The 27116-nt window shown below is 51.1% G+C and overlaps 1 protein-coding gene across 1 annotated transcript in view; it reads left to right on the top strand.

Moving 5' to 3' along the window:
• The window catches only part of CNGB1 (cyclic nucleotide gated channel subunit beta 1), a 28816-nt gene extending 4754 nt beyond the window's left edge, over positions 1-24062 (top strand). Inside the window, exons 11-31 of the mRNA XM_068202739.1 lie at positions 2671-2836; positions 3596-4381; positions 5999-6128; positions 6463-6602; positions 9488-9652; positions 12415-12510; positions 12888-13045; positions 13204-13383; positions 14020-14228; positions 15075-15125; positions 15237-15323; positions 15677-15741; positions 16158-16280; positions 17328-17469; positions 17697-17856; positions 18472-18569; positions 18659-18742; positions 19111-19229; positions 19807-19953; positions 20388-20583; positions 22204-24062. Coding sequence (XP_068058840.1) covers positions 2671-2836; positions 3596-4381; positions 5999-6128; positions 6463-6602; positions 9488-9652; positions 12415-12510; positions 12888-13045; positions 13204-13383; positions 14020-14228; positions 15075-15125; positions 15237-15323; positions 15677-15741; positions 16158-16280; positions 17328-17469; positions 17697-17856; positions 18472-18569; positions 18659-18742; positions 19111-19229; positions 19807-19953; positions 20388-20583; positions 22204-22416 — 3515 coding nt within the window. The 3' untranslated portion in view covers positions 22417-24062. The remainder of the gene's footprint in view (positions 1-2670; positions 2837-3595; positions 4382-5998; positions 6129-6462; positions 6603-9487; positions 9653-12414; positions 12511-12887; positions 13046-13203; positions 13384-14019; positions 14229-15074; positions 15126-15236; positions 15324-15676; positions 15742-16157; positions 16281-17327; positions 17470-17696; positions 17857-18471; positions 18570-18658; positions 18743-19110; positions 19230-19806; positions 19954-20387; positions 20584-22203) is intronic.
• Positions 24063-27116: the final 3054 nt, after the last annotated feature.

Here is a 27116-nt window from a genome sequence, read left to right as displayed (position 1 = left end):
GAATATTCACCCCAAGACCCCCAGCTGAAATCTCCAGGCTTCTTTGAGTCAACTTCTGCCTCTGAGATGTAATGTTATACACATCCTGAAGCTCTTGTCAGCTCCTTTTTGCTTTTCTTCCATAACTGAGTGTTTCCTCCCAGCAAGTGGAAAGGGCTCTGATTTGCAGCAGCAAATCAGGTGGGTGAGCCTAATCTCTAGGTGAATAGGTTGGAGTTAATGGTTAAACAGTTTTGCCCAGGCTTTTCTTCTAAGAGAACTTACCCCAAACTCTCCTTACCTCCAACCATGTCTGCTCCCTCCATGGATGCTTGCAGCCCCATGGATGCAGCACTAACTGCAGCAGTGTCGCACTGTGACACGAAATAACGCACAGAAGCAGGTTAGATGTAAAAGGAAAGAAAAAGAACCTAAAAAAGCAAACTTTATTTTCTGACTCCAGTATATATACAACAGTAAAAGTGATAGTGGCTTGGAGGGTGAAACTGCTACCTCTCCAACCACACTGGTCAAACCAACAGTCTATCAATTCTCTCCACTCACAAAGAAGAATGCAAAACAATCATTATTTACATGAACATGCGTGAGAAAACTCAGTTGAAATGTGTAAATATCAGAAGGCATAGGAACTTTTAGAAGAACTTTAAAACTCTCAAAAGAACAGGGTGACACAGCAGCAGGAATGTCCCAGCAGGGAGGGGATTCCAGGGGCTGTCTCCAGCCTAGGGGTTGCAGGCAGGCATGGCCAGTGCAGGCACACTGGGCTCAGGGGAGTGGGAGCCCCTACACCCCAGGTGTTAGATACAGACCTCGGAGTAGCAGACTGGCTTGGGTTGTGAGTCACCTTTGAAGATGATCTGGTCCAACCTCCCTGTCCTGGGCAGGGACATTGTCCATTAGACAAGGTTGCTCCAGGCCCCATCCAGCCTGACCTTGAACACTTCCAGGGATGGGGCAACCACAGTACACTATTCCTTCCTTATGTCCAATATGAATGTCCCCTCTTTCAGTTCAAAACAGTTGCCCCTTGTCCTTACAGACCTTGGTAAAAAGCCTTTTTCCATATTTTGAATAAGGCCCTGGATGTAGTGACAGGCCAGGTTAAGATCTCTCACTGTTGCATCTCTTTAGGACCAACCAGGCAACTGTAACAATGAGTTGTGAGCCAAGAGACCGCCCTGAGATCCATCCCCTTTATAATCAATCTTACTTGTACCAGGACACAGTTTTAGTATTTACCACATTTTCATATAATGTATCCAAAAGCCATGGTGTGCTTTAAAAGCCATTTCCCTGATTGCTGTCCCATGTTTTAATTAATGGAGATCCAGAGGGAATGGGCTAAAGGCATTGTGGACACCATGGGGTGGGTAAATAAGCCACAGATATGACACTGCATGGGTTTCCTGCCTTTCTGTAGTTCACTTTGCACGTTTCCTATTAGCTTTGCTGTGGACACTAAGTTTTGCTGTCAGGCAGACCTCAAAATAAACTGGTTTTACAGTGAGCGGATGTGCTTCCTCCTCCTGTTTCCCTGGTGTGAGCCTGATGTGGAAGGATGGGTACCCCTGGGACATGGAGAGGGCTACTCATGGGTCAGACTCCTCACTCTGCAGCTGGCCTACAGCCCCCAGTAGTCTGCCGTGGGTTTTGCCCCAGTGATGCTGGGAAGTGCTGTGGGATGTTCCTTGCCTGGGAGAGTGCTCAGAGTGGACAGGACATGGTGCTCGAGTGCTGTGATGTGGGCTCTGGGTTGGGTCTTGCAGACCCAGGGCCCTTGGGCTGTGCTAGGACAGAAATTCACTGCGGGGTCACAAGGGGAAAGGCTTTGGGCTCTTCCAGATTGCAAGGAGGGACAAAACATGGCCTAGAGATGGGCCAGGTCACTGCTGGTGGAGGAGGCTACATGTGCTGGGAAGCCAGCACTCATCTGTGTGTAGAGGATTATAGCTTTCATAGAATCACAGCATGGTTTGGGTTGGCAGGGCCCTTAAAGCTAAACCAGTTCCAACTTCCCTGCTATGGGCAGGGACATTTTCCACTAGACCAGGTTGCTCAAGGCCTTCATGGGGTTTTGGCTGTGCTTGGCAGAAAATGGTAAATTTTCTTCTTCCTTCTGGCTGCCCAGCTCTGAGCTGCTTCAGCACTGCCCCGTTGAGCACAGCAAACCTGGGACCTGCCCTGGCCTGACCCCTGGCCTCTGGAGAACGTGCTACTGTCACTCCATCACCTCCCTTTCCCTGTGGTATTCGCATTCTCTGAACAGAGAGAGGCATGATTCTCTCCCAGGATTTTTCCTGGGAAGTGGTGAGATGCAGTGAGAAAGCTCAGAGAAAGAAGAAAACAATTCCTACCTCTATTGGCTGTGCCTGTTGTTTGGCACACGTGGAATGTGTTTTGGAGATTGTTTACCAAGGAGTGATTTGTTAATGGTTGTTTGGATTGACTGGCCAGTTGGGTCAGAGCTATGTTGTGACTGTCTGGAGACAGTCACAGTTTTTCTTGAGTATCTTTTTAGTATGATATAGTTCTAGTATAGTAGAGTACTCATGTAATATAATTTAGCTTAATAAAAGCAAATTATTCAGCCTTCTGCAACTTGAAATCAGAGCGTGTTATTCCCCGCACAGCGGGTCGCACTACTTTGGTATTTCCCCATTCCTGTTTCAGTTCATGTAGCCCCTGGGAAACAGGAGGAAACTCATCCCATCCTGAAAGAGATCGATGAGGACCAGATTAATGAAGAGATGACGGCCTGGGCGCACAAGGCTGAGCTGCAGGCAGGTGCTCATTCCCTTCCCACCATACAGGAGGAACCTCAGGAAGAAGAAAGCAGGTAGGGGAAGGCAGCTGCTGTTGATGGGCAGGTTTGTGTGTTCTCCAGTCACCAGTGTGGTGGCCATGGGAGGGGACAAGCCTGTCCCTGGGCATCCATCCTTGCAACTGCTGGTGCTGGAGCTGGCGGCCGAGATGCCTGTTTCCAAAAATGGGGGCATCCCCTAGTAGGATCCAAAAGGTGCTTGATCAAATGTCTTTTTCTTCTGGTGTCTCAGTTTTGGTTAGGGCAGGCAGTGGCAGAGCCATGGGAGCAATGCTCACAGTGCCCTACAAAGGACAGGTGAGGGGTGCTCTGCTTAGGCTCCTTGAGCAGAATTTGGCCCCAAGGCAAGAGGCCTTGGACCTTGCTCCCAGCAGTTGTGCATGCAGCTGGAATGACATTCAGAAATGGAAGTTGTCTCTGTATAATTCACCCTTGCTTCTGCCAAAAGAAACCCCTGCTGGGGTCTTCCAAGGGCTGGGCAGTGTGTTCAGAGCCAGGAGTGAGCGGTGTTGCAGCAGGGGGATGAGAGGGGTCCGTGCATGCTCACAGAGGATTTCTGACCCCCCAAAATGCTCCCTGAGCCCAGCACAGCCAGGTGAGCACAGCAGTTCCCCCCTCCCACACGGGCAGTGCTCAGCTTTGCTCAGCACGAGGGGTGCCCTGAGCCACCCTGGCTCAGCAGAGCTCGGCCAGAAAACACGGGACACACAGAGCTCCTGGCGTGAGCCTCGCACGCACCTCGGGGGTTTTAACTCATGAGTTTCTCCCTTCCAGAGTCTGTTTGTGCTCCCCAAACACTACCGAGGAGGAGGAGGAAAAGGAGAAGGAAGAAAGGAAGAAAGAGGAGGAGGAGGAGGAGGAGGAGAGAAAAAAAGAGGAAGAGGAGATGAAGCAAGAGGAGGAGGACAGGAAAAAGGAGGAAGAAGAGAGGAAGAAAAAGGAAGAGGACAGGAAAAAGGAGGAGGAGGACAAGCAAAATGAGGAAGAGGAGAGGAAGATAGAGGAGGAGAACAGGAAAAAGGAGGAAGAGGAGAGGAAGATAGAGGAGGAGAACAGGAAAAAGGAGGAAGAGGAGAGGAAGATAGAGGAGGAGAACAGGAAAAAGGAGGAAGAGGAGAGGAAGATAGAGGAGGAGAACAGGAAAAAGGAGGAAGAGGAGAGGAAGATAGAGGAGGAGAACAGGAAAAAGGAGGAAGAGGAGAGGAAGACAGAGGAGGAGAACAGGAAAAAGGAGGAAGAGGAGAGGAAGACAGAGGAGGAGAACAGGAAAAAGGAGGAAGAGGAGAGGAAGATAGAGGAGGAGAAGGACAGTATGAAAGAGGAAGAGGGCAGGAAGAAAGAGGAGGAGAGAAAAAAAGAGGAAGAGGAGAGGAAGATAGAGGAGGACAGTACGAAAGAGGAAGAGGAGAGGAAGGAGGAGGTGAAGAAGAAAGAGGAGAAGAGGAAGAAGGAGGAGAAGAGAAAGAAAGAGAAGGAGAGAAAAAAAGACAAAGAGAAGAAGAAAGAGGAAAAGAGGAAAGAGGAAGATAAGAAAGAGGAGGAGCAGGAGGAGAGTGCAGAGTGAGTGGCTCCCGTTGCCTTTAGGGCTTTGTTGGAATCGAGCGTGATTGCAGCTTTTGTTTCAAGTGCGTTCACCAGCTGGAGAGGCTGAAACACCCACGGCAGAGCCGAGCTCCCAGCCTGGCAGGCGGCCGGGCAGGGATGGGTGTGCCGGGCAGGGATGGGTGTGCTGGGCAGGGATGGGTGTGCTGGGCAGGGATGGGTGTGCTGGGCAGGGATGGGTGTGCCGGGCAGGGATGGGTGTGCTGGGCAGGGATGGGTGTGCCGGGCAGGGATGGGTGTGCTGGGCAGGGATGGGTGTGCCGGGCAGGGATGGGTGTGCTGGGCAGGGATGGCTTGCCAGAGGGATGGCTTGCCAGAGGGATGGCATGCGGGAGGGATGCTTTGGCAAACCGGCTCAGCCCAGGGCTCGCTGCTGACGCGGCACCTGGTGACAGGAGCGTCTCCTGGTGACACGGGCTCCGTCTCCATCGCGGCCGCCCGTAGCAACCGCAGCCCCTCTTGCGCCTTCATGGGAGGCGGGAGCACCCAGCTCCGGGAGATGGGCCCTGCTATTTCAACCATATCCATTAATTCAGGGCACTCGGGATTATTCTGAGTGGTACAGAGCTGAATGTAAAGGCAGGATTGTGTGTTGTGTCTGCAAATGCTGCTTCATGCAAGTAGGTACAATTTTACATTTTTTCCTGTTGTAGAAAATAGCCGAGTTCTTGTGAAAGGTGGTGACTTTGGTCTAGATGGTATTGGGAGACATCTCTCTGCTCAGATTAGTAGTTTGCTCTGATTTCACGTGAGATAAACATTTAGGGATTTATTACCTAGTACTACAATATTATTCTGTGTTAATTCCTCTAAAGTAGCTAGATTTTCAGGAAGAAGCTGAAAACACACCATTACTCAGTGTCAAACCCATATGTTTGTATTTCATCAAAATCTGGTCCTGGAGCTTCACTACAGAAACTTGAGCTTCAGCTGTGGGGTGAATGAGATACCACTCCATCCTTCAATGTGTTTGTTTATTGGGAAAAGAGAGAGAGACCAACAGGTTTTCTAGTTTAGGGTGGAAAGATTTGTTATCACATTTGAAGAGAGCATAATTTTAAATGTTAAGGGGGGAAATTATTAAAAATAGCAAAACAAGAGAGCATTTAGCTCTCTTAAAATTCTTCTCATTATCCCAAATCCCTGCTTTGCATTTCTTGCCAGGAAAGAGCAAATCAAGAGGTAAATGCACAGAGCAACATTTGAGGTGCTTTTATTTCAGTTATGAAGTTATATTAAAGCAATAAAATTAGTCTTGGGAGCCCCTTTGTCAGAATGCTGGAGCTGAGGCCTGTGCTTGCTCTGGAAGGAAGATGAGAATTATGTGTCCTGGTGGTGTCTTGCACAGGCAAACGTGGGATTTGAATAGTGCTTGTGGGAAAGCCTTGCCTGGAAATGAGGTTTTGGCTTTTTATTTGGCCCATTATATTATATGAGAAATGATGCACAGGAGGAGAAACATTCTGCCTGGATCTTTCTGCCTCTGCAGGTTTTTGTTACACCCATGCAATGCCCTGATTTATTTATGCACCTCTCACCTGGTCTCCCAGGCAGTATTTTTTCTCTCCCTTCCAGACCCCTGCTGCAGCCTCCTTGTGTCCCTGCTGATGAGGGTGTGGATGAAGCCTGCCTTGCCCAGGAGGTCCTCAGGGTTGAGCAGCTGGAGGAAGTTGAGATAAGTAATCTGGAAGGTGCCCTTGTGCAGGTACGGCACCGCTCCCTGCAATGAGCTCTTGCTGCCCTGCAAGTGCTGGGGCTCAGAGCTTCGAGGGGATGCAGTGCCATGGGGGGAGCAGGCTGGGCTGGGCACAGGACATGTTGCCCACCAGGGTGTCCCCATCCCTGAAGCCGGGACAGCAGAAGTAGCTGTGGCTGGAGGGAAGGCTCCTTTCACCCTACAGGGTGGGCACTGAACAACAAGCTGAGAGTCTGGCGAGTAGGAGGGATATGGGGCATCCAGTCAAGCTGCAAAGTCTGCTTTTTGACTGACAGAATGGGCTTTTTCTCCTTAAAATGGATTTTTTTTTTTCATTTTGAAGGTGGAAGAGGAGACAGCTGAAGCTGCTGATGCTGAAGGTACAACCTGTAGCAGAATGATGCCAAACTGGGGTGAAGAGAGGCAGGGCATGCAGTGCCTGGTGGGGAGAGAATCGAGCTTCTCCTTTCCTGCTGTCAGGGAGTAGGGAGCGGACTCCTCTGCAGCGTGGGCCTGCAGGGGCAGTCAGGGCTGTTCGCTGGGGTAAAACATCCTGTGGGCACGGCACAATGGCAGTGTTGGCATTGTCTGGAGCTAGCTCGGAATGTGCAATGCTTAGTCCTGTTGATTAAGCAATCCCTGATGTGAACTAAGAGTTACTCCTTCAGCTGGAGGATGTACAGGGATAAAAAGTATTTTCTCTACCAATTTTCTCCCTTTGGGAAATAGCCAGTGGCATAAAACACGTTTTAATTTAATGTTTTAGGAAACAATGATTGGTAATGAAAATCAGGTGGTGAGTTCCCACTCAAAGGCACATCCTGGCAGAACTCGACTGACATCAGGAAATTGCACAGGGAATGGCTTGACCTCACCCTTGAGGGCTCATGCAGCCCTTGCAGGGGGGCAATGATGCTAGAAAATGCTGATTTGTCAGGAACTGTAGTGATAGGACAAGGAGTAATGGGTACAAATTGAAGGAGGGTGAATTTAGGTTAGATTATTAGGAAGAAATTTTCACAATAAGGGTGGTGAGATACTGGAACATGTTGACCAGGGAGATTGTGGATGCCCCAACCCTGGCAGTACTCATGCCAGGCTGGATAAGGCTTTGAGCAACCTGGAGTAGCAGGAGATGTCCGTGCCCATGGGACATGACCTTTGAGGTCCCTTCCAACCCTTAACCTTCCACAATTCCATGAAAAACACGTGCTAGGACGCCCACCACTGCCACCAAGCCCTGTGAGCAGCAGGCAGCCCCAAACCCCGGTCAGCCCCGCATTCCTGCCGTGACACAGCCCTCCCTCCTCAATGCACTCTGTGTTCTGTTGCAGCTTCAGGTGCCTTCTCCTCTGCTTGAAGCACCTAGCAGGCTGCTAGCAGCATGGCCGGGCGGGCCCGGGACGTCGAGCTGCACCGGCTGGTGCATGACAAGCCACGGGCTGGCAGGGACCCCTTCCCTGCTGGCCACGGGGCTCTGGAGCAGCTCCCCAATGTCCCCAGCTGCCGAGCCCCCGCTGCCGCCCGCGCCCCCGGCCCTGGCGCCAGCGAGCCAAGGGCTGGAGTTGTCAACCCCAATTTCTGCACTGAGGAGCAATCCCCTCTAGGTATTAGAGATGTTGGCTTTGATGACTGCCTTGTGTAGCTAGAGGGGGATTCCTGGAGTAGTTGCTTTTTTTGTTGCTTTCTGGGGAGGGGAAGAATTAAAAAAAAAATAAATAAAAGCACGCTTCATGTTGCAGCACAGAGGCTGGGGAACAAAATCCACGTGTTTGTCTGCTTCTGCCTCATCACTATGTGCCTTTTTAGCTAAGCCTAGAGAGTGTTTGCAAATGCTGTGTGTTTAGAGCTGCTCGGAAAAGCTCTCCTGAAGGACCTGCAGGCAGAGGGTGCAATATCACCACACACAATTTTCTCTCCAGCATTTGTGCAACCTGCTCATGCTAAGAACACAGGAAGGTGGAGGTTTGCTGTTCATGGCTTTCTGCCTTTTCTGCAGCTTTGCTTTGCTTTGTTTTTCACCAGCAAGCTGAATTCTGCTGCTTTTCCTTACATGCAACAGGATTTTAACTTTGCCACCCAAACAGGCCTTTTCTCAGGCATTTAGTCAAGCCACACTGATCCACTAGCTTCACATCAGTGTGAAGCAGGAGGAGTGCATGGGGTCTTTCAGATGTGTGAAAACCTCCCACAGAAGAAATCCTGCAGGAATTAATTTTATTTTGTAAAATAGCTAAGAAAGACATCACACTTCACAGCCAAGCAACTGTGGGGTCTGGCCAAGGTAGCCCCCAGTGCCATTTCTCCTTTGGACAACTAGCATCTTTCTTTACCCACTATAAACATCCAACCTTCCTGCTTCTGACCTTGCCTGTGGCAGAAAGCAGTTATTACCTCTGCAGAAGAAAGAAGCCATCAATGTTTATTTAAATAGTGCCTTATTCTGCATGAAAAGCAAACATTGTGTGGTTCAGAGCTGTCACACTCCATATGTTTACATTCAGAAGAACCAGGAGAATCTCTACACCCTGGGAGGCAGGTTTGCTCCTGGAAGTCCTGGGTTCCTGCACAGCACCTGCAGCTGGGAATCCTAATCTCCATTGTTTTCCAAACCACGGGAACCCAACACTCGGAGTAGCTGCAATCACTGCAAGCTGGGCAAGCAGAAGGGCAGCAGATGGCAGTTGTTAGAGTGTTAAAAACTGGGGGGAAAAAAAAAAAAAAAAAAAAAAAAAAGAAAAAAGATAAATAAGTGCTCCAAATGCTTAGGAGAAAGGAGAGCCAGGCAAGAAGGGAACGGAGGGAGAAGGAGAGTCCTTCCCACACGCTGCAGGGCCTGGGGGCTGCTCTGGGGCAGCGGTGGCGTCTGGGGAGCCCCCCTCACCTGCCATTATTGTCCTTCCCCGCGGAGCAGGTGATTCCCCCGCCGTGGAGATCGAGGATGTGGACAGCCCAGGCCGTGCTGTGGAGATCCACGGCAGCCACGGAGCGCTGCCGGCCCGCGAGCTGCTGGCGGTGCCCAGCGCAGCATCCCCCAGGTACGGCTCTGCCAGGCACGGCTCTGCCAGGTACGGCTCTGCCAGGCACGGCTCTGCCAGGCATGGCTCTGCCAGGTACAGCTCTGCCAGGTACGCCTCTGCCAGGTACGGCTCTGCCAGGCACGGCTCTGCCTGGCACGGCTCTGCCAGGTACGCCTCTGCCAGGCACAGCTCTGCCAGGCACGCCTCTGCCAGGTACGCCTCTGCCAGGCACGGCTCTGCCAGGCACGGCTCTGCCAGGTACGGCTCTGCCAGGTACGGCTCTGCCAGGCACGGCTCTGCCAGGCATGGCTCTGCTAGGTACGCCTCTGCCAGGTATGCCTCTGCCAGGTACGCCTCTGCCAGGTACGGCTCTGCCAGGCACGGCTCTGCCAGGCACGGCTCTGCCTGGCACGGCTCTGCCAGGTACGCCTCTGCCAGGTACGCCTCTGCCAGGTACGCCTCTGCCAGGCACGGCTCTGCCAGGTATGCCTCTGCCAGGTACGCCTCTGCCAGGTACGGCTCTGCCAGGCACGCCTCTGCCTGGCACGGCTCTGCCAGGCACGGCTCTGCCAGGTACGGCTCTGCCAGGCACGGCTCTGCCAGGTACGGCTCTGCCAGGTATGCCTCTGCCAGGCACGGCTCTGCCAGGCACGCCTCTGCCAGGCACGGCTCTGCCTGGCACGGCTCTGCCAGGCACGCCTCTGCCTGGCATGGCTCTGCCAGGTACGGCTCTGCCAGGCACGCCTCTGCCAGGTACGGCTCTGCCAGGTACGGCTCTGCCAGGCATGGCTCTGCCAGGCACGGGCCCGGCTCTAGGGGCTCCCCCAGGCTGCCAGCACAGCAGCGCTTACACAGCCATGCGGAGAGGCTCATTCCCAGCAGAATGGGACAGTGGTGCAGCGGGTGTCACCCCAGTGCGCAGCAGAGGAGATGGCCAAAGCCTTCCTCGTCTCTTGTTTGTGCTTTTTAAATTGCATTTTGTTTAAAGCTTTTGTGGCCAGGGACAGCCCTGTCTGTGTGTCCTCCTGGAGATGGGACTGATCCCCAGGCCACGGTCAAATTCCATTTGTCTGTTGTCTGCCTGTCTCTGTTCCCAAATTCAGAGCACAGAGGGTCTATGTGCAGGACATGAGCCTGCATCTTAAAAATAAACAGCTTTCTTCTTGTATCTTTGCTGCAAGAGTTTGCAGCACGTTTCCCCTGGGTTTGAGCTTGCAGAGGAGGGATGGAAGACCCATCCTGCAAGGTGTTCAAGGCCAGGTTGGATGGGGCTTGGAGCTACCTGTCCCTGCCCATGGCAGGGAGCTGGACTAAATGGTCTTTTAAGGTCCCTTCCAACCCAGATCATTCAGTGATTCTACGCTTAGAGAAAGAGAGGATTAAAACTGAGCTTTAAAAATTAGGCTGGAGGAAGCTGATGGATTTTTTTTCTGTTGTGGCACTAGGTTTTTTTTGAGGGTCACCCTTGCAGAGGATTCAAAATAAAAGCTAAAGTGGGATTTTTTTCTATGCTGAAAACCATGTGCTGTAGTCATTCTCACTTAATAGTTTGGATCTTTTAGTTTTTGCTCCTGGAGGAGCAAATAAAATAGTAAAAATGTCCACAATCCAGTCTGTTGAACTGGATTTATACTGGGACAGCAGAGCCCAAGGCTTCATGTAAAATACCTGCAGTGAAAATACTGACAGCATTAAACATATTTGCAGTTACAAATGTGAGCATATAAACCCTTCTGCTGGGTCTCCAGGGAGTGTCTCCAAACAACACTGGGTATCTTTAAAAGCAAGGAGCTCCTCCTACATAAAGAAATAAAATTATTGTGAGCCAGAAGGAAAATGCTCATGTCCTGCTGGTGTTTCCAGAGGAAGAAGACATAACTCTGCATTGAGCATCCCTCAGTTATCTCTAAATCCCTTCTACTGGCCACAGTCTGGAGTTATTTCCTCCATGGCTCTGTGAAGCATTGGAGTGAACAAGGTTTAGACAGAGTCATAAAAGACTCATTGCAAATGAGCCACACACCTGGCTGCAGCCTGGAAACAAGCTCCTGCAGACACTGCCAGGATACCCTGGCTGCTGCCACGTGGGCAGGGACCCTGTGCATCCCACATGTTCCAGGGCCTCTGCCTGCAGCATTCCGAGGGCACCAAAAGCTGAGCAGGGTTCAGGCTGTGACACCCTTCCACCCCAGCTGGCTGCTCACTGAGGGTGTCTGCTGCAGGGTGCCCCTTACAGGGCAAGGGGCTGCCAGTGCTGGCATCTGGGCTTGCTCAGGGCTGAGGACAGAGCGTGGTGCCCTGAGGGGACAGAGGCAGGGGAAGGGCAGCTGGAGACTGGCGAGAGGCAATGGATGTTGTCCTAACAACAGTACAGACCTTGGCACAACTGTTTCTCCAAACTGATGTTTTGGGAACTCCTCCATCCACATTTGAGAGTACTTTAAAAGGGAGGTTTGTGGTTTTTCTCCACCCCTGCAGAGGGCATTTGGGAAGTGAAGGTTCATCAGTCTTGTTCACCTGCTCCACCTCCCAGCAGGACACACCTGGGAGCCAGCGAGGCTGAATGTGGTGGGTTCACAGCATTTGAATCCCACTTGACTCCCATTTTTTTGGGAGATCTGTGATGGCAGGATGACCTCCCTCAGCATCCTGCCTTCTCCTGCTCCACACAGCACTGAGACACTTTGTGCCATGGCCAGTGGGATCAGCAGTTGTGGTGGCAGAAGACAATTTCTTCATCACAGCTAAAGTTCTGGGCTTGGCTGCAGGTTTGCAAATCAGTCTAGATTTTTGCTGGGACTGCGATCTTCATATTCAGCTTCCCTTCTGACACCTTTCTTGCCCACATGTGAGGAAGTCACCTGAGAAACCTGTCTGTGCCAAAGGGAGCCCCCAGCTGTGTTAGGACACAAGCTCTAGGCGTTGCTGGCATTGCTCTTTCCTTGCCTGCCTCTGGAATTGCAGAGATGTGAAGCTGTGGCACTGGGGGCAAGCACAGGATGATGCCTGCCCTCCGTGCATCTTGCCAGGTACCCAAATTGAGTTGCCAGGTGGCTGCATGTCCATGGAGCCAAGGGCTTGTTGGTGCTCAGGGAGAAATAGGGCTTTAGCAGGAAAGGAGCAGGGGGTTCACTCCCAACTACTCCAGGCAATGTCAAAAATTAGGGGAAACTGACCCCAGTAGGAGAAAGGGGAATGGAAAACAGGTCACACCTGGGAGGGGGAGGAGGGAGAGGAGCCAAGCCAACCCTTGGTCCCTGTGTTTGTGTCTGCAGGAGGAAGCGACTGCTCCCAGAGGATGCTCTGGACAAGGGGCTGCTGAGCCAATCCCCCAGCCGAGTGCTGGGCTGGGACGAGGAGCAGAGGGAAAGGTGAGCAATGGGCCATGGGGCTCTGGATCACCAGGGGTTCACATCCCGGGGCTTGGGTGGAAAGATCCCAAATATCCTTTAGGAGAGGGAGCCATGCTGCTTTGTGTTCTTCTCACTACACAATACCCAAATAAACACAGGTAAATCCTAATTCAGAGGCTGTAGGTTAAAGAATGGCTCAACACTGGGTCATGGTTCAAGGCCAGGTTGCTTGGAGCAACCTGGTCTAGTGGAAGGTGTCCCTGCCCGTGGCAGAGAGGTTGGAATGAGATGAGCTTTAAGGTCCCTTCTAACCCAAACCATTCCAGGTTTCTATGATCCCATGACCCTGCCCTGGCCTTTCCTACCTGCATGGAATGCCCCTGGTGTCCCCACAGCCTGCCCGAGCGTTTCGGCTCGGCCTCGAGCCTGAGCAGCGCCGTCATCAACAGCCGGCTCCAGGAGCTGGTGAGGCTCTTCAAAGAGAGGACTGAGAAGGTGAAGGAGAAGCTGATTGACTCCGATGTCACCTCGGATGATGAGAGCCCTGTGGCATGTGAGTTCAGGTGGAGCTGGGAGTGTTTCCCTGCTGGGTCCCCATACAAGCTGTGTTTTCTGGGAGGCAGCTGTTTTATTAACTATTTAAAGACCTTAAGAAAAACTGCAGTAAGAAGATTTTTCTGCCCTTTGAAATAACTGTGTGGCCTCTCCCAGCTCCCACCAAGCCAGCACCTGCAGCAGCACTGGTGCCTGCCCCAGGAGGGGAGCTGGAGGGGGACAAACCCTTGGGGGATGACCACTACTGTGAGATGCTGTGCTGCACATTCAAGCACCGGCCCTGGCTGGACCGCCTGAAAAGCTACCAGTTCCCCAGCAGCATCGACCCCCTCACCAGTGAGTGATGGAGCACAGCCTGGGCTGGGGCAAGCTGGTGGGACTGGGGGAGAGAGGGTGAGGAGGGGGGGAGGAAAACTAAGCAAGAAGCAACTTCGTTTTCACTAAAGCACAGAGTTTTAAATTCCTCTGCAAGGCACAGACTTTCCTAAATACTTCCAGCTGTGGGTGCCAGGAGCAGGACTGGGCACTCTGCTTTCCCTGTGGTCTGGATAACCCCCCCCCCCCCCAAAAACTAAAATCACAAAATAAGATTCCACTGCCTTGTGGCCACCCCACAGAAGCCCAGCACTTTCCTTAGTCTTTCATATTCCTCAGTCCTTTGGAAGCCTCTGGGCTGAGGCAGCCAGCCGCCAGTTCAGCATGGCTGGAGGGGAAAAAGAGAAACAGGGAAGTTGGAGTTGTGGGAGCAGAGCAAAAGCAAATATAGCTGAATGAGCAAAGTTAGAAGAAGCTTTCTGATAAAACGTGGTGTGTTCTGTGACCAGGGGTGCAATCACTGTCACCAAGAGACTTCCTGCAGGTTTTCCTGTTGTGCTGAGGGCAGGTCAGGGGATGGAAACCCCTCTGTGCAGTGGATTCCCACAGAGGAGGGATGTGTGCCCAGCTGATGGTGGTGCTGTTCCCTGTGTGCAGATCTGATGTACGTGCTGTGGCTGTTCTTCGTTGTCATGGCCTGGAACTGGAACTGCTGGTTGATCCCTGTCCGCTGGGCTTTCCCCTACCAGACTCCAGCAAACATCCACTACTGGCTGCTGGTGGATTACCTCTGTGACCTCATTTATCTGCTGGACATCCTCATCTTTCAGACCCGCCTGCAGTTCGTGCAGGGGGGAGACATCATCGTGAGTGGCAGGGCACTGCATCCCAGCACTGGGGACCAGCTGTGGGACCTCCCATCCCCATCACCCTCAGGGACACGGGTGCTGCTGGTCTGAGCTCTCTCACCATGGCCACGGCCATCAGGGCTCTGTCCGCTCCCAGAGACCACGAGCATCTCTCCTGACACTGACTGGATAAGCCAGCAGTCTTTTTTTTCTGCCAAACACACCATTTTTCTACAAAATCAGTGCCATCCTATCCAGTACTGTGTGGTCTGTGGTTCCCGTTGCTGGGTAGGGATGCCTGCAGGGTGCTGCTCCATGGGGTGGTTCTGCCTGCGGTGAGGTGTTCACTGACTGGCCCTGGCACAGCCATGTGGTGCCAACCTTGGGCACGGGCATAACAAACTCTGGGGTTAATTTTCAGGAGCACACCAGGCAGGATGCATTAGCAATTGCAATCTGAACACACAGATTGCATGTCTGAGATAAGGGAAGCCCTTGATTTCATTTCCATATTCAATTAAACAAAATGAAAAATCACACCTTGAGGGTACAGCCTTCCTGTGGCCATGCAGATGCTCAGACAGGCAGTCTCTCCTGCAAATACTGATTTTTGTGGTGCTGGCACTGTGATGTGCTTTTCCTGGGATGCAAAATCAACACAGGATGTCCCAAGGTAGGATGGGAAGATGGCATACAGCCAGGACTTCTCTGCTTGCTCTTCTCCCCTTTCCAGGCACAAAGGGAGCATCTTCCCTGTTGTGGTGCAGAGGAGGAAAGCCAGGGATGACCATGCTGGCCCTAGCTTTCCTTTCTTTAAGCAATAATCAATATTCCTCCCTCTCTCTCCTTCCTGTTCCCCACCAGACTGACAAAAAGGCCATGAAAGAGAACTACCTGCGATCACAACGCTTCAAGGTTTGTCAGCGTTTTCTTTATTCATCTGAATCTTTCATCCTCCCTGTGGGTTCAGCCCCACTCAGGGCTTCTGCAGGTCCCCACTGAGGTTTCTCCCTGTGTGGATTTCAGATGGATGTGCTGTGCCTCCTGCCCCTGGATTTCTTCTACTTCAAAGTGGGTGTCAACCCCCTCCTGCGCTTCCCTCGCTGTCTGAAGGTGAGTGAGGGCTTACAAAATCAGGCAGAACAGCAGCTGCAGTGCACACAGAGGAGTCCTGTGCTGGCTGGGGTGAGCTATGGCTTGTCAGACTCATCGATGATGACAGGAGGATTATAAAATGGAGGGAAGATTTATCCCAAAGGCTTTGCAGGGCTGTTGGTCAAACACTTCATTTCAATCCTAGACTACTCACGTTTGACTAGAAGGGCACTTATGGATGGAGGCAAATCTGCCTGTGGCAGTCCATGCTGCAGAGGGGCTGCAGGAGGGAAATGACAGGCAGAGGGGTTTTAGGGGGAGGTGACTCTCCCAAGGGAACCTGGAACATGCAGTTCTCCTTCTCCTCCCAGTACATGGCCTTCTTCGAGTTCAACAACCGCCTGGAGGCCATCCTGACCAAGGCATACATCTACAGGTGAGGGCCATGGGGGGAAGGAGGGAGGATGGAATTGCTGTTTGCCACTGGGGAGGAAGGTTCACTTCATTCTGCACTTGCTCTGGGTCACTGATTTCTTTCCCTGCTGTGCCTGGGCTGGCTGACATGGATTTTGGCTGATGTGGTGGGACAGCAGGGTCCCAAAGCCTGCAGGGGTAGGATCACCTCCCTCCAGGCCATGGGGACAGGGTGCTGGCAGTGAAGGAGAGCCAGCAGCAGATAAACTGCTTTTCTTGGCACTTCTGGAGCTGCAGAATGGGTAGCAGCGGGGTTGGGGTGCTCTGTCACCTGTATGGTCACCACTTCAAGGCTCCTACTGATCCCAGGGGGGAACCTGACATCTTTCCCTAGCAGATATCATCTCCCTTCCTGCTCTCTCCTGGCTTTTTCTGCAGAGTGATTCGGACCACTGCCTATCTACTGTACAGCCTGCACGTGAACTCCTGCCTCTACTACTGGGCCTCAGCCTACGAAGGGCTGGGCTCCACCACCTGGGTCTATGATGGGGAAGGAAACAGGTACAAGCCAGGGCTGGGGGTCTCCCATAGCACAGCCTGCTCGATGAGCTGGAGCAATGAGGGAGGTGTTGGGATGCAGCTGGATTCATGAAAACCCCTGGAGCAACGGGTTGGGAGTGCCAGGAGAAGATGTGGAGCCAGGGAGAACGACAAGGACAGCAGGGATGGGATGTGCAGCAGTACACAGTGCTGCAAGATGAGGCTGCAGCTGGGCAGAGGTGGAAAGCAGTTGCAGGTTGAAGGGGCTGAAGAAGTGGGATCTTGGTGCTGGGAAGCAAAGGAATGCTCCCTGGCCAACCAGGATCAAAGTATGAATCCTGTTCCTGTCTGTGTTGACTGTTGCCAGGTTGGGATGGAGGAGTGACACCGTGTGTCCCTGTGCCCTGTGTCAGGCCCCTCAGACCAGCCAGGGTGTGAGGTGGGGACAGTGGCCAGCCCTTCCCCTCACCACGGCAATACCCGTGTTAAATGTCTCCTGTGCAGTGATTGATGCTACAGGCAGAGTCCTTGGCTCACAAGTTGAATGCCCACACCTGTGTTAATGCTGCTGCTAGAGAGTTATTTTGTATGATATTCAAATCTGTGTCCAAATTCAGGTGGAAACAAAACACCCAAGGGAATGCCCAAGACCAGGGAATCAGGAGTTCACTTGGCTTCTCCTAAGTCCCATGCCAACAATTTGCTCACCAACACATTTTTTTCCCCTGATGATTTCTAAAAGTGTAAATGTTGCTGAAAATACGTTGCTGGTTTATGGCAGAGCTGTAAGGAGTAGAAACAGGAGTAACCAGAGCTGAGCCTCCCAGGTGGAGGTTCCTGGAGGGACCATTGGTTCCCCTGCTCCTGTAGCATCTCCAGAAGTACCTGCAGGGGTGGTGGGGAGTCTGAAGCCCTTCAGTTTTTCCTTTTGTCGTCCATAATTACTCTCAGCAGGCTCTGGCCTGCCATGGCCAGAGGCCACGAACTTGGTGCTGAGGGGTGAAAGAGAAATGCCTTCAGAGCTGCCTTCTCTTCTCCTCTTCTCCTCTTCTGCTCTTCTCCTCCCAGCTACATCCGCTGTTACTACTGGGCAGTGAAAACCCTCATCACCATCGGGGGCCTGCCAGACCCCAAGACACTGTTTGAGATCGTCTTCCAGCTGCTGAACTACTTCACAGGCGTCTTTGCTTTCTCTGTCATGATAGGGCAGGTGAGCTGGAGTCAGGGGGGATTTACAGCCTCAGGTGGGGGTGGTTTTGGTGTGCTTGATCCATAGGTTTGCTTCTCCAGGGTTGTTTTCCCCATGGGAGGACCTGCTCAGCATTGGTGCAAGACAAAAAGGATTTTGCAGATGCTGTTAGTGCTTGGCTTACATGCTTAACCTGCTGACGGATAAGTGACAGTAACTTTAAGTTCTCCTCCACCTCTTCCTTTCAGATGAGAGACGTGGTTGGTGCTGCTACTGCAGGACAAACTTACTATCGGAGCTGCATGGACAGCACCATTAAATACATGAACTTCTACAGGATCCCCAGAACAGTTCAGAACAGGGTGAAGACGTGGTACGAGTACACGTGGCACTCCCAAGGCATGCTAGGTGAGATCCAGCCACTCCAACGGTGAAGGCTTGAATCTCATGTTTCATTTCATGTGGTTGCTCTGCAGAGCTGAAATGTTGCTGTCAAATAGCACTACATTTTGGGGGTGGATGGTGGCTTATTTTACTCCTCAGCACAGGGGCTTGTTTGCCCACCTATAGAATTTACAGTCTGCCACTGGGTCACAGCTCTTTGGTGACTTGGCATCACTTACAGCACACTGAGTCCAGTGTCCCACGTGCCCTGGAGAGAGGACAGTGACTGTCAATCACTGGCCAGAGTGTGTCCAGCAGTAAAGCCACCAGCTCACCCTCCTCACCCTAGTGAGTCATCAGGCAGGACCAGAACCTCTGGAAAAAAGCTGATTTGGGCTCAGTGGTCTGTTTCTGAGAGCCATCAGGGCAGGGATAATGATATGCAAAGGGTGATTTTCCATCACACTTCAAAATTAGACCTGCAGGTTGCTGGGTGGGCAGAGGCTGGAGGAGACCTTTCTGTGCAAGCTGGCTCCTGCCCTCTGCCACCAGAACGTGGGCTGCTTCCCCAGTGCCACATGAAGGACACGCTCTCAAATCAAGTGCTGGAAGCAGCCACTTTTCTGCTTTGTCTCACAGATGAGTCAGAGCTGCTGGTGCAGCTGCCAGACAAGATGAGGCTGGACATCGCCATCGACGTGAACTACAACATCGTGAGCAAAGTGGCCCTTTTCCAGGTACCCTCTGCAGCACAGGCCCTGGCTGGCACAGCCTGCCATGCCAGCACAGACTAATGCTGGCATGTTTTGGCTCTGTTTGGGCTCAGGGCTGTGACAGACAGATGATCTTCGACATGCTGAAGCGGCTCAGATCAGTGGTCTACCTGCCCAACGACTACGTGTGCAAGAAGGTAACGGGATGCTTGGCAGTCACGGCCAGGCTGGGCAGGGCACTAGGGAGAGCCAGGCCTGGCCCATCATCCTGGTGAACCACCTCACAGGGAGGGAATTTGGAGCAAAAACATCCTTGGTGGCAGCTGGTCTTGTACAAAGACTGACCTCTTCTGCTGCAGCTCTGAACAGCAGGGGAGCAGGGGAAAGCTTGTTGGAGTCTTTGGGATGCTGAGATGAGAATGCTCAGGAGCGAGCACCATCAAGACATTTTGGGAGCTCGGAGAGGGCAGTACGGTCATGGGGATCTCCAGCAAGATGCTGCTTAGGGCATCCATGAGGTCTCCCTGTTTCTGGGCATCCCAGCCAGCTCCCCTGTTCCCTGCAGGGAGAAATAGGCCGTGAGATGTACATCATCCAGGCGGGACAAGTGCAGGTGCTGGGGGGACCCGACGGCAAATCCGTGCTGGTGACTCTGAAAGCTGGATCTGTCTTTGGGGAAATCAGGTGAGAGAGGCATTTTCAGGGAGCTGGGGAAATACAGCTTGTGGGTGAGGAGGGTGGGACGTGGAAGGATCAGCAGCATCCCAATTAATCTTTGTGACTGAGAGCCCTGAACGCTGGGCAGCGGCTGGGACACAAATTACAGCTCTCCTGCTGTCATCATGTTGTCTTCTGCCTGGGGAGCTGGTGATGGTAAACAGGGGAATATGGATGGAGGAATGGGAAAATTGATCAGAAAAGGTGTTTCACAAATACAGTCTCCCAGTCATTAATGCAGCCCTTTCACGGGAATGAAAAGCCCTGTTGGTAACACAGCGATACTGCTGCCTCCCCGCAGCCCAGCAGACACTCGGCTGGTGTAAAACGCAATATTTAACCCTTCAAACCCGCCAATAATTTTTATATAGTACTCCATGAAGGTTTCCCTTTATCATTCTTTAAAAACTGTGCACGATAAATTCCATCAGGAGTGAAAATTAAACTGTGAGTCGCCTGAACGAGAGAGGTGCAGAGTGTAAAGGAGATTTGCCGTTCTGAGCCTGTGAACAGAGGTGCTGATGTCTTGCATTGTCTCTCCCAGCTTGCTGGCAGCAGGAGGGGGAAATCGCCGGACAGCAAACGTCGTGGCCCACGGCTTCGCCAACCTTTTTATTTTGGAGAAGAAAGACTTGAACGAGATTTTGGTGCATTACCCGGAGTCTCAGAAGCTGCTGCGTAAGAAAGCCAAGTGCGTGCTGGGCTGCTGCTTTCTAACCTGCGGGGGTTTAGAAACAGCCGAGCCTGGGCTCCGCAGTCTCCGGGGATTTTCTCTCTGTGTGAAGCCCTGGGAAGGCTCCAGCTGCCGGAGGTGGCTCCCCCGCCGGGCGCGGCTGCCGTCCCTCGGCAGAGGGCACCCGGCCCTCGGCGCTGGCTGCCGGGGCTCCGCCTGCCAAAATTCGCCTCTCACAGTGGGCGGAGATGGGCAAGGAGCGTGGCCAAAGCGCCTTCGCTTAAAAATCTATGTAAAGATTCTTTTTAGTTTTTAGCATCGCTTAGATTTGCTGTTCTGTCCTCCCTAAGGCACACGAAGCTCCTTTTAACGCTTGGTTCCTCTGCGCTATAAAATCCAGCTAACAGATCGTGTTCCCGGACTGACATCACCTCTCCCTTTCCGTGCTGTAGGAAAATGCTGAGAAGCAGCAACAAACCCAAAGATGAGAAGGGAGGCCCCGGAGATGCCCTGATCATCCCCCCGAGAGCTGACACCCCCAAGCTGTTCAGGGCTGCCCTGGCTGCCACAGGGAGGATGGGGGGCAAGGGGCCCCTGGGGCGGCTCCGCTGGAGGCTGAAGGAGCTGCAGGCGACGCAGGAGGCACAGGTCAGCATGGGGAGCGTGCCTTTGCTTCCTTAGGTGCCAGGTGTGCTCTCCCCACCAGCTCTGGAGTGGTTAAGGTGCCTTAAAGGACCGAGCTCAGGGTGTTGGGGTCTGTCAAAGCGTGGGCAGACAGGAAGGGGTGACCCAACATCCCGCACAGCCCTTTGGGGGAGTGCCAGTGTCCCACAGGGGTTTGTTTTGCTAAACAAAAGGGAAATACATTAAATGTTTTGCCTACCTGTGCTAAGCCCGAGTCTAATTTCTAGCTAGGCTATAGCCACAGGTGAATGAATGTCTCTTCTATCCTGCAGAGACAGAGCCCCTCATGATTAATCAATGTACTGGCAGGGGCACCCACAGCCCAGCTGATGTTCCAAAGCTTTCCCCAAGTGGCTGGGACAGAGGTTCCCACAGCAGGCAATGCCACCCTGTTTTGCCCTGATTTTTAAAAGGGTTAAGTTTTCTTTTATAGTTCTTTTAAAAGTTTTAAAGTTCTCATAAAACCTCTTTAGCCTTCTGATAATGTTTACATATTCGAGAGTCAGAGTTCCCACACAATTTCATGTATAAATAGAATAGTTTACATATTTCTCTGTAGGTGGAGAGAAATGATTGATTGATCTTTGAACCAGTGTGGTTGGAGAAGTGGTAATTCCATCCTCCAATCCACGGTCACGTTTGGAATTCTATAAATACCAGATGTTTGAATAAAACTAGCTCCTTTTTCTCTTTTAAATTTACCAAATTTCTGTGTACTCATTTCGTGTCCAATAGTGACAATCCTGCCACCTCTGCAGGAACCCCTTGCTTTTTGCCATGAGCAGCTGAAAAGGAAAATGGTCCTGTCCTTTTCCCCCCGCCCCCTCTTTTTTTCTTCCAACTGTCTCAACTAAACTTGTAAGGAACGTTTTGTCTCCACGCAGACCCTGTTGTTAGTCTTCTCAGCATGGAACCAGGCACACTTATCACATCTGGATGTGCAGAGGGAGGGCAAGGAGGAGCTGATAGGGAGTGCAGTGACCTTGAGGCTGGGTAAACAGCAGGTTGATGCCAAGCATAGTTGCATTTCTGCAGTCCTTCAGAGGCATGAGACGCTTCAAACAATGTTGTGTTTAACATTAATCCATAACCAGTTATCAGCAGCAGTGAGCAGTGGCACTGAGGGCTCTGAATGAGTGAAAACAAGCCCAGTGCTGAAGGGTGCATGTACTGGGAGCTAACCCCACCCGTGGGTGAGCAGGACCCTGCTAACCTCGCTCTCCATGGCACATGCCTGGGGCAGGCTTCTGAGGCTCCTCAATAAAGGAGGACAGGGCAGTCTGGGACTGCTCCCTCACAGCAGCACCAGTGCCAGGTTTGGCCAAGACCAGCCTCTCCAGAAGCTCCAGGAGCAAAACAAGAGTTAGTGCAGATGTGAGAGAGCTCTGTTGTGCTCCTCTCTCTGTGCTTCTCAAGACATGCAGGATATAATCCAGCAGCCCCTCTTGCAGGGAGCACCTCTGGCCTCAACCTGACATCCCAAAGCAGAGATCCTGTGGTGGAACTCCAGCTCTGCCATGTTAGGGATAGTGGGCAAGGATCTGCTAAGGTTGCTTTTACCTATATTTTAACTTTTTATTGCAGGGTTCCAGTGTCAGCCCAACCCCACCAAAATCACCAGTGCACCAGAGATCGCCTGTGACGGCCCGCAGAGCACAAACCCGCCTGGGAGAAGAAATATCCTCAGAATCTTCTGATCATTCAGTCACCATTCGCGTGATTTCCACAGCAAAAGAAGATGAGGAAATCCTTGCTGCTGAGATTTCAGAGAAAGATGAAAAAGAAGAAGAGCAATGAAACAGCAGCAGGTCTCAGGGCAGGCGTAGGAGTCAGGCAAATGCCTGGGCTGGCAGATTTTTCTTGTTAATCATTTCCATGCAGTGGCTGTAGGTTTTGCTATGTGCTGTGGGTAGGATCTGCCTCTCTCTTCTGCCCAGACCCTCAATCACTGCTGATAAAACCCTCTGCCATTTGACCCAGAACCATATAAGGTTTCTCTGCTCTGCAGATCTATTGAGCACCTTTATGAACTTCCCACTAAATCTCAGGTCAGCCCTCTTGCTTTGAAATCCAGCCTTGTGGAAGGAGAGCTATGGAAAAATTGCTTTTTATGGCTCTGGATGGTTAATGAGTGTTCAGACAAAAGTTATTCACCTCTGACAGCTGAGTCACTGCTTGGCTAGAAACAACCAAGGGAAAAAAAACAACAAGGTTTCTGTGTTGGGCTCAAGGTTGACAGCAGCAGTGGGGAGTGATTCATCTGAAAAGGATGTGGACTATGCTCACAGGCCAAGCATGGAGCAAATCAAGCTGTCATGAGAATGCCAAGCTCTGTCCCCAAGTGCACAGACTGCAAGATGCTTGAGGGTCCCCTCGTGGTGCCAAGACCACCTTGGCTTTGCCACTGGGAAGAAATCTTGCCAGCTGTCCACTCTGGGAAGGTGGTGGACTCTCCACTATTGGGGTTTCTTATGGGGAGATTTGATGAGCATCTTTCAAGGGTAGAGAAGCACAATCCTGGATGAGATATTCCTGGGGTTCTTTTCCAACCTTGGGATTTTTCTGTGCTGCCACTGCTGGGAGGGATAAACAGAGAGCAGGAAGGGAGAAGCTGAGTTGGTTCCCAGCTGGGAGGGGAAAGAGAAGTGCAGTAAGTGCTCTCCTCTTCCAGACAGTGTTTCAGAGCCTGTAACATGCCAACAAGTGTGCACGAGCTTGCAGGTGCTCCCCTGCACTCATTGCTGGACCTCAGTGGCATCCACATTTCCAGCAGGCAATTGCCAGCCCTTCAGCCACTTCAGACTGGCTCTTGGCCACACTTCCCATGGAGACAAAAGCCACTCTGGTCCTGCTCATCACTGAATTCATGACGTCACTCTCCCAGCTCTACTGGGACCGGGTGCTGGAGGGGAAGGCAAACATCTGGTCAGCAGTCAGCACCCAGCTGATGGCTCAAGGTGTCCCATCTTCTTCCAGCACCATCAGCTCCTTCCTCATCCTCCTCAAAGCCAGCACCCAGCAGAGCGAGCTGCTGGTGAGCTGAGAGGTGGTGAAAAGCAGTGCATGGATGAGGCTTTGCAGATCCTCCCCAAGTCTTTGGCTGTCCGTGTTCCCACAGCACCACTGGCTCCATCGAGAGGAGCCACTTTCCATCCTGTGGAGGAAAAGCTGGGGCAGGTTTTGCTGCAGGGAGCAGCCCTGTCACCGTGGCCAAGGGAGTTCTGAGGTGCTCAGCAAATGCAGTGAGCAGTGCTGCAGGTTCCACAGGTCTGGCTGTGACACAATGAAGGGTGGCAGTGCTGGTGTCACCCCCTGGGTGATCCCTCTTCCCATCAGCAGCACAGGGCTGACCTTCACCTCCTTTGGGATCTTCTTTTGTTGCTTTTTCCCCCCTCTCTTGCAAAATGTATGGGTTTCTGTGGCAAAAAAAAAAAAAAAATAAAGCCAGAATAGATGTTAGCATTAGTTAATAATGCCTTGCTTTCTTTTTAAACAAATTTGATGAGCTCCACTATACTGCAGGAGGGTCTGAAGCCATCACATTGCAGGGGAGAGCCTGCACTCACCCAAACCTCCCTGAATATTTCTTATCCTCAGTCATTTGCAAGTGGTTTCCTCCCAAGTAGAAGATTTTGGTAGGGAGTGCAAAGTTTGGGGCTTTTTGCACTCTTTAAATAAATATTTATATAATCAAACCAGGAAACATGCAAAAATCAAACTGGGGCTCTTATTTACCTCTATGATTTGATATTCTTTAGAAAAAGTGTTTAAATAAATAGTGGGCTGTAATTGCTCTCATAATTCACTGCATCTACAATAAACACGATGTAGATTACCATTTATTTGGTGTGGATTTATTTCAACATTCCAGCTGTTTTTCAGCTTCTTAATCACTCCTGCACTGACGGAGCCAGAAAATCCTCACATGCAGTTCATATTTCCCAATAAATAATTGAGAGGCTCAGAGGTCACATAATGCTGAAATGTAATTTGCCTTTAATCACCAATAGGAAGGGGGAAAAAACTTTCTTAAATAGCAAAGATTGCTTGAAGACCTTAGTTTTCAACACACAGCATGAAATGGTGATGGATACACAACTGGTAATTCTGGAACCATGGGGAGATCTGAAATTATCCTTCTCTGTGATCTGTTTATGGCTTTAGTTCTTTGGAGAGATTATTCTCCAGGTAATAATTAAGGTCAAGGTAGGGCTAGACTTGCAGGCTGGGCTGGGGAGTTGAGCTCAGGTCTATTTGCTCTGCAGGACTCTTTAGAGATGACAGAGGACAGAGACTTTAGTGCCTCTTGTTTTGGGGGTTGCCATGGCTTGGCTTTCTTCTGTTGAACTTTTAAAATCCACTCATTTACCAGTTTTGCTGTATTTGCAGTGGGCTTCCTTTGCATTGATCCCAATAAATATCTTGCAGAGGGCACTCACCACTGGGTGTTCCTTCCACTGCCCTTGGAACATTCCTGATGGATTTGGTAACACTCCATGTACCTTTACTGCATTTCTCACTAGCTTTTGCTCATTCCTCTTGATGTCCTTAAATGCTGGGTCAATCTGATATGAGATCCTCTCTTATATTAATGCAGCACTTGGGGAATCTTGATGGGCAGCTGCTTATTGCCATAGAAACCAGGTCTTCTTGCAGTGATATTTTAGCTGCTGCTGCTTTTTAGTGAAATAAGTGGAATAGAGAAGTGCTGGAGGAAGAAGCAGAGCTTGTCTTTGGAGCTGTAGGAATGTGGTAGGCTTTGCCTCACTGTCACCAGTAGCATCTTTACTGGAGGCTTTATATACACTGTTTATATTTTTATATATGTAATTTTATATATATATACTGGGGATGTATTTGTATTCCTTGTGGCCTGTGTCTTTCAGAGAACTGATAGTGATTCAATGTTCTGTAGGAAGTTAGAGAAGACAAATGTCTCCCATTAGAAAAATCAGCTGACAGAAGGAATAGTATAACCCACCACAGACATCTGACAGTGGAGGAAGATATTTTCCCCTGGACAGAAACAGGGCAGGTAGCTTCTCTGTATTTATAGCCAGAGAAATCTTTTAAAAAGATTAAGTGCAATTGCAGGTTAATCACTGATAAGGTTGTAACGAAAGTAAAAGCAAATAAGCAGGTTTGGGGATTAGACTCAGGTCCAGAAAGAAATTGCAGGATAAATGGAAAGCCCAGTTAAATGGTGTTTAATTAGAAAGCTTGAAATAAAATTAAGCACTTCAACCTTGAAACCTGCAGACCTTAACCAGCAGGACACACTCCTAGTTCTGGGAACAGTCTGTAACCCACTTTTTCTGACTATATATATATTTTTCTTTTGTGTAGCTCTGCTTTGAGTGACACTTGCATATATAAATCTGTCTGAATCCCTTTTACCTTCCCCTAAAATGGAGCTAATCCAAGTCTGGTTTTCTCTGCTCTGAGCACACAGCTCCTTTTAAGTGCAGTAATGGTCCCACTGGAGTAAACACCCTGAAAAAACACCAGACCACCTTTTGGAAAGTGGCCACACAGGTTCACAAACCTATGGATGCCCATGGCAGCTCTTGTTAGCGGCAGCTTAGGCTGAGCTCAGGCTCAGTGACCTTTTCCTTTCTCATTCTTTCCTCATTTACCTGTTCTGGTTTTGGGATGAAACTTTTCCTGTTTTGGTTCATGCCCTTGGGTGAATGTCTAAGGGAGATCTGTGCGGTATCAGTGAGCTGGGTTTGATCATCTGAAGAATTGAAGCCTAGAAACCTACGTTCTTCCATGCAGTTTTCCCTGCTTTTAGAAGTCACTTGATGCATGAGAAGAGCTGGAAGTCAAATAGTCAAAGTCTCAAAACTGTTTTCTTCGATAAACTGGAAGAAATTTGAGAAGAAATGTAAACAACTGGAGAAGTGAGATAAATCAGGTTGTGGGGATGCCAGGGAGCACCCCTGCCAGCTCTGGGCTGTGACATCTTGGGGACAGCCAGCGTGGCCCAAATTGCTTCACACGGTTTGCAGATGCTCATTTTGCAAACCTGAGCTCACCTGGACGATCACTGCTCCCTTCCCAGCTGTATTTGCCAGAAGTGGTGGGGAGGGCTGGCTCTGCCTCCCGCAGTGGGACTGCTGCTGCGGGGCTGGGGGAGCATCCAGGGCATCCTGGAGCCCCCCATGTCTCTCCCCGTGGATGATCTGGATGTGTCCCAGCGGGAGCATCACGCGGATGGTCCGAATTTGCCCCATGGTGAGCATCACATGAGCTGCCCCATGATGCTCTGCCTTAGCAATAACCAGAGGAATGAAGACCAGCCAGACCAGTTACTCATTCTAGATAAGAGGCTCTTTTGTGCTGCAGAAATACCAATATCACGTGCGAATCCCTCCGCTGCCATGGTTACTGGCCCCGTCAGAGCCGCCGGCAGGCGAGAGGCGGCTGTGGCACTGGCAGGGCTTCTGCTCTTCCCTTCACAGGGGGAACCCCATGAACCTGCACTCTGCCCCAAA

Source organism: Anomalospiza imberbis, chromosome 12 (assembly GCF_031753505.1).
Source record: "Anomalospiza imberbis isolate Cuckoo-Finch-1a 21T00152 chromosome 12, ASM3175350v1, whole genome shotgun sequence".
Taxonomy (NCBI): domain Eukaryota; kingdom Metazoa; phylum Chordata; class Aves; order Passeriformes; family Viduidae; genus Anomalospiza; species Anomalospiza imberbis.
The sequence above is the reverse complement of the archived record's forward strand: the minus strand, read 5'-3'. Positions and strand labels throughout refer to the sequence as shown.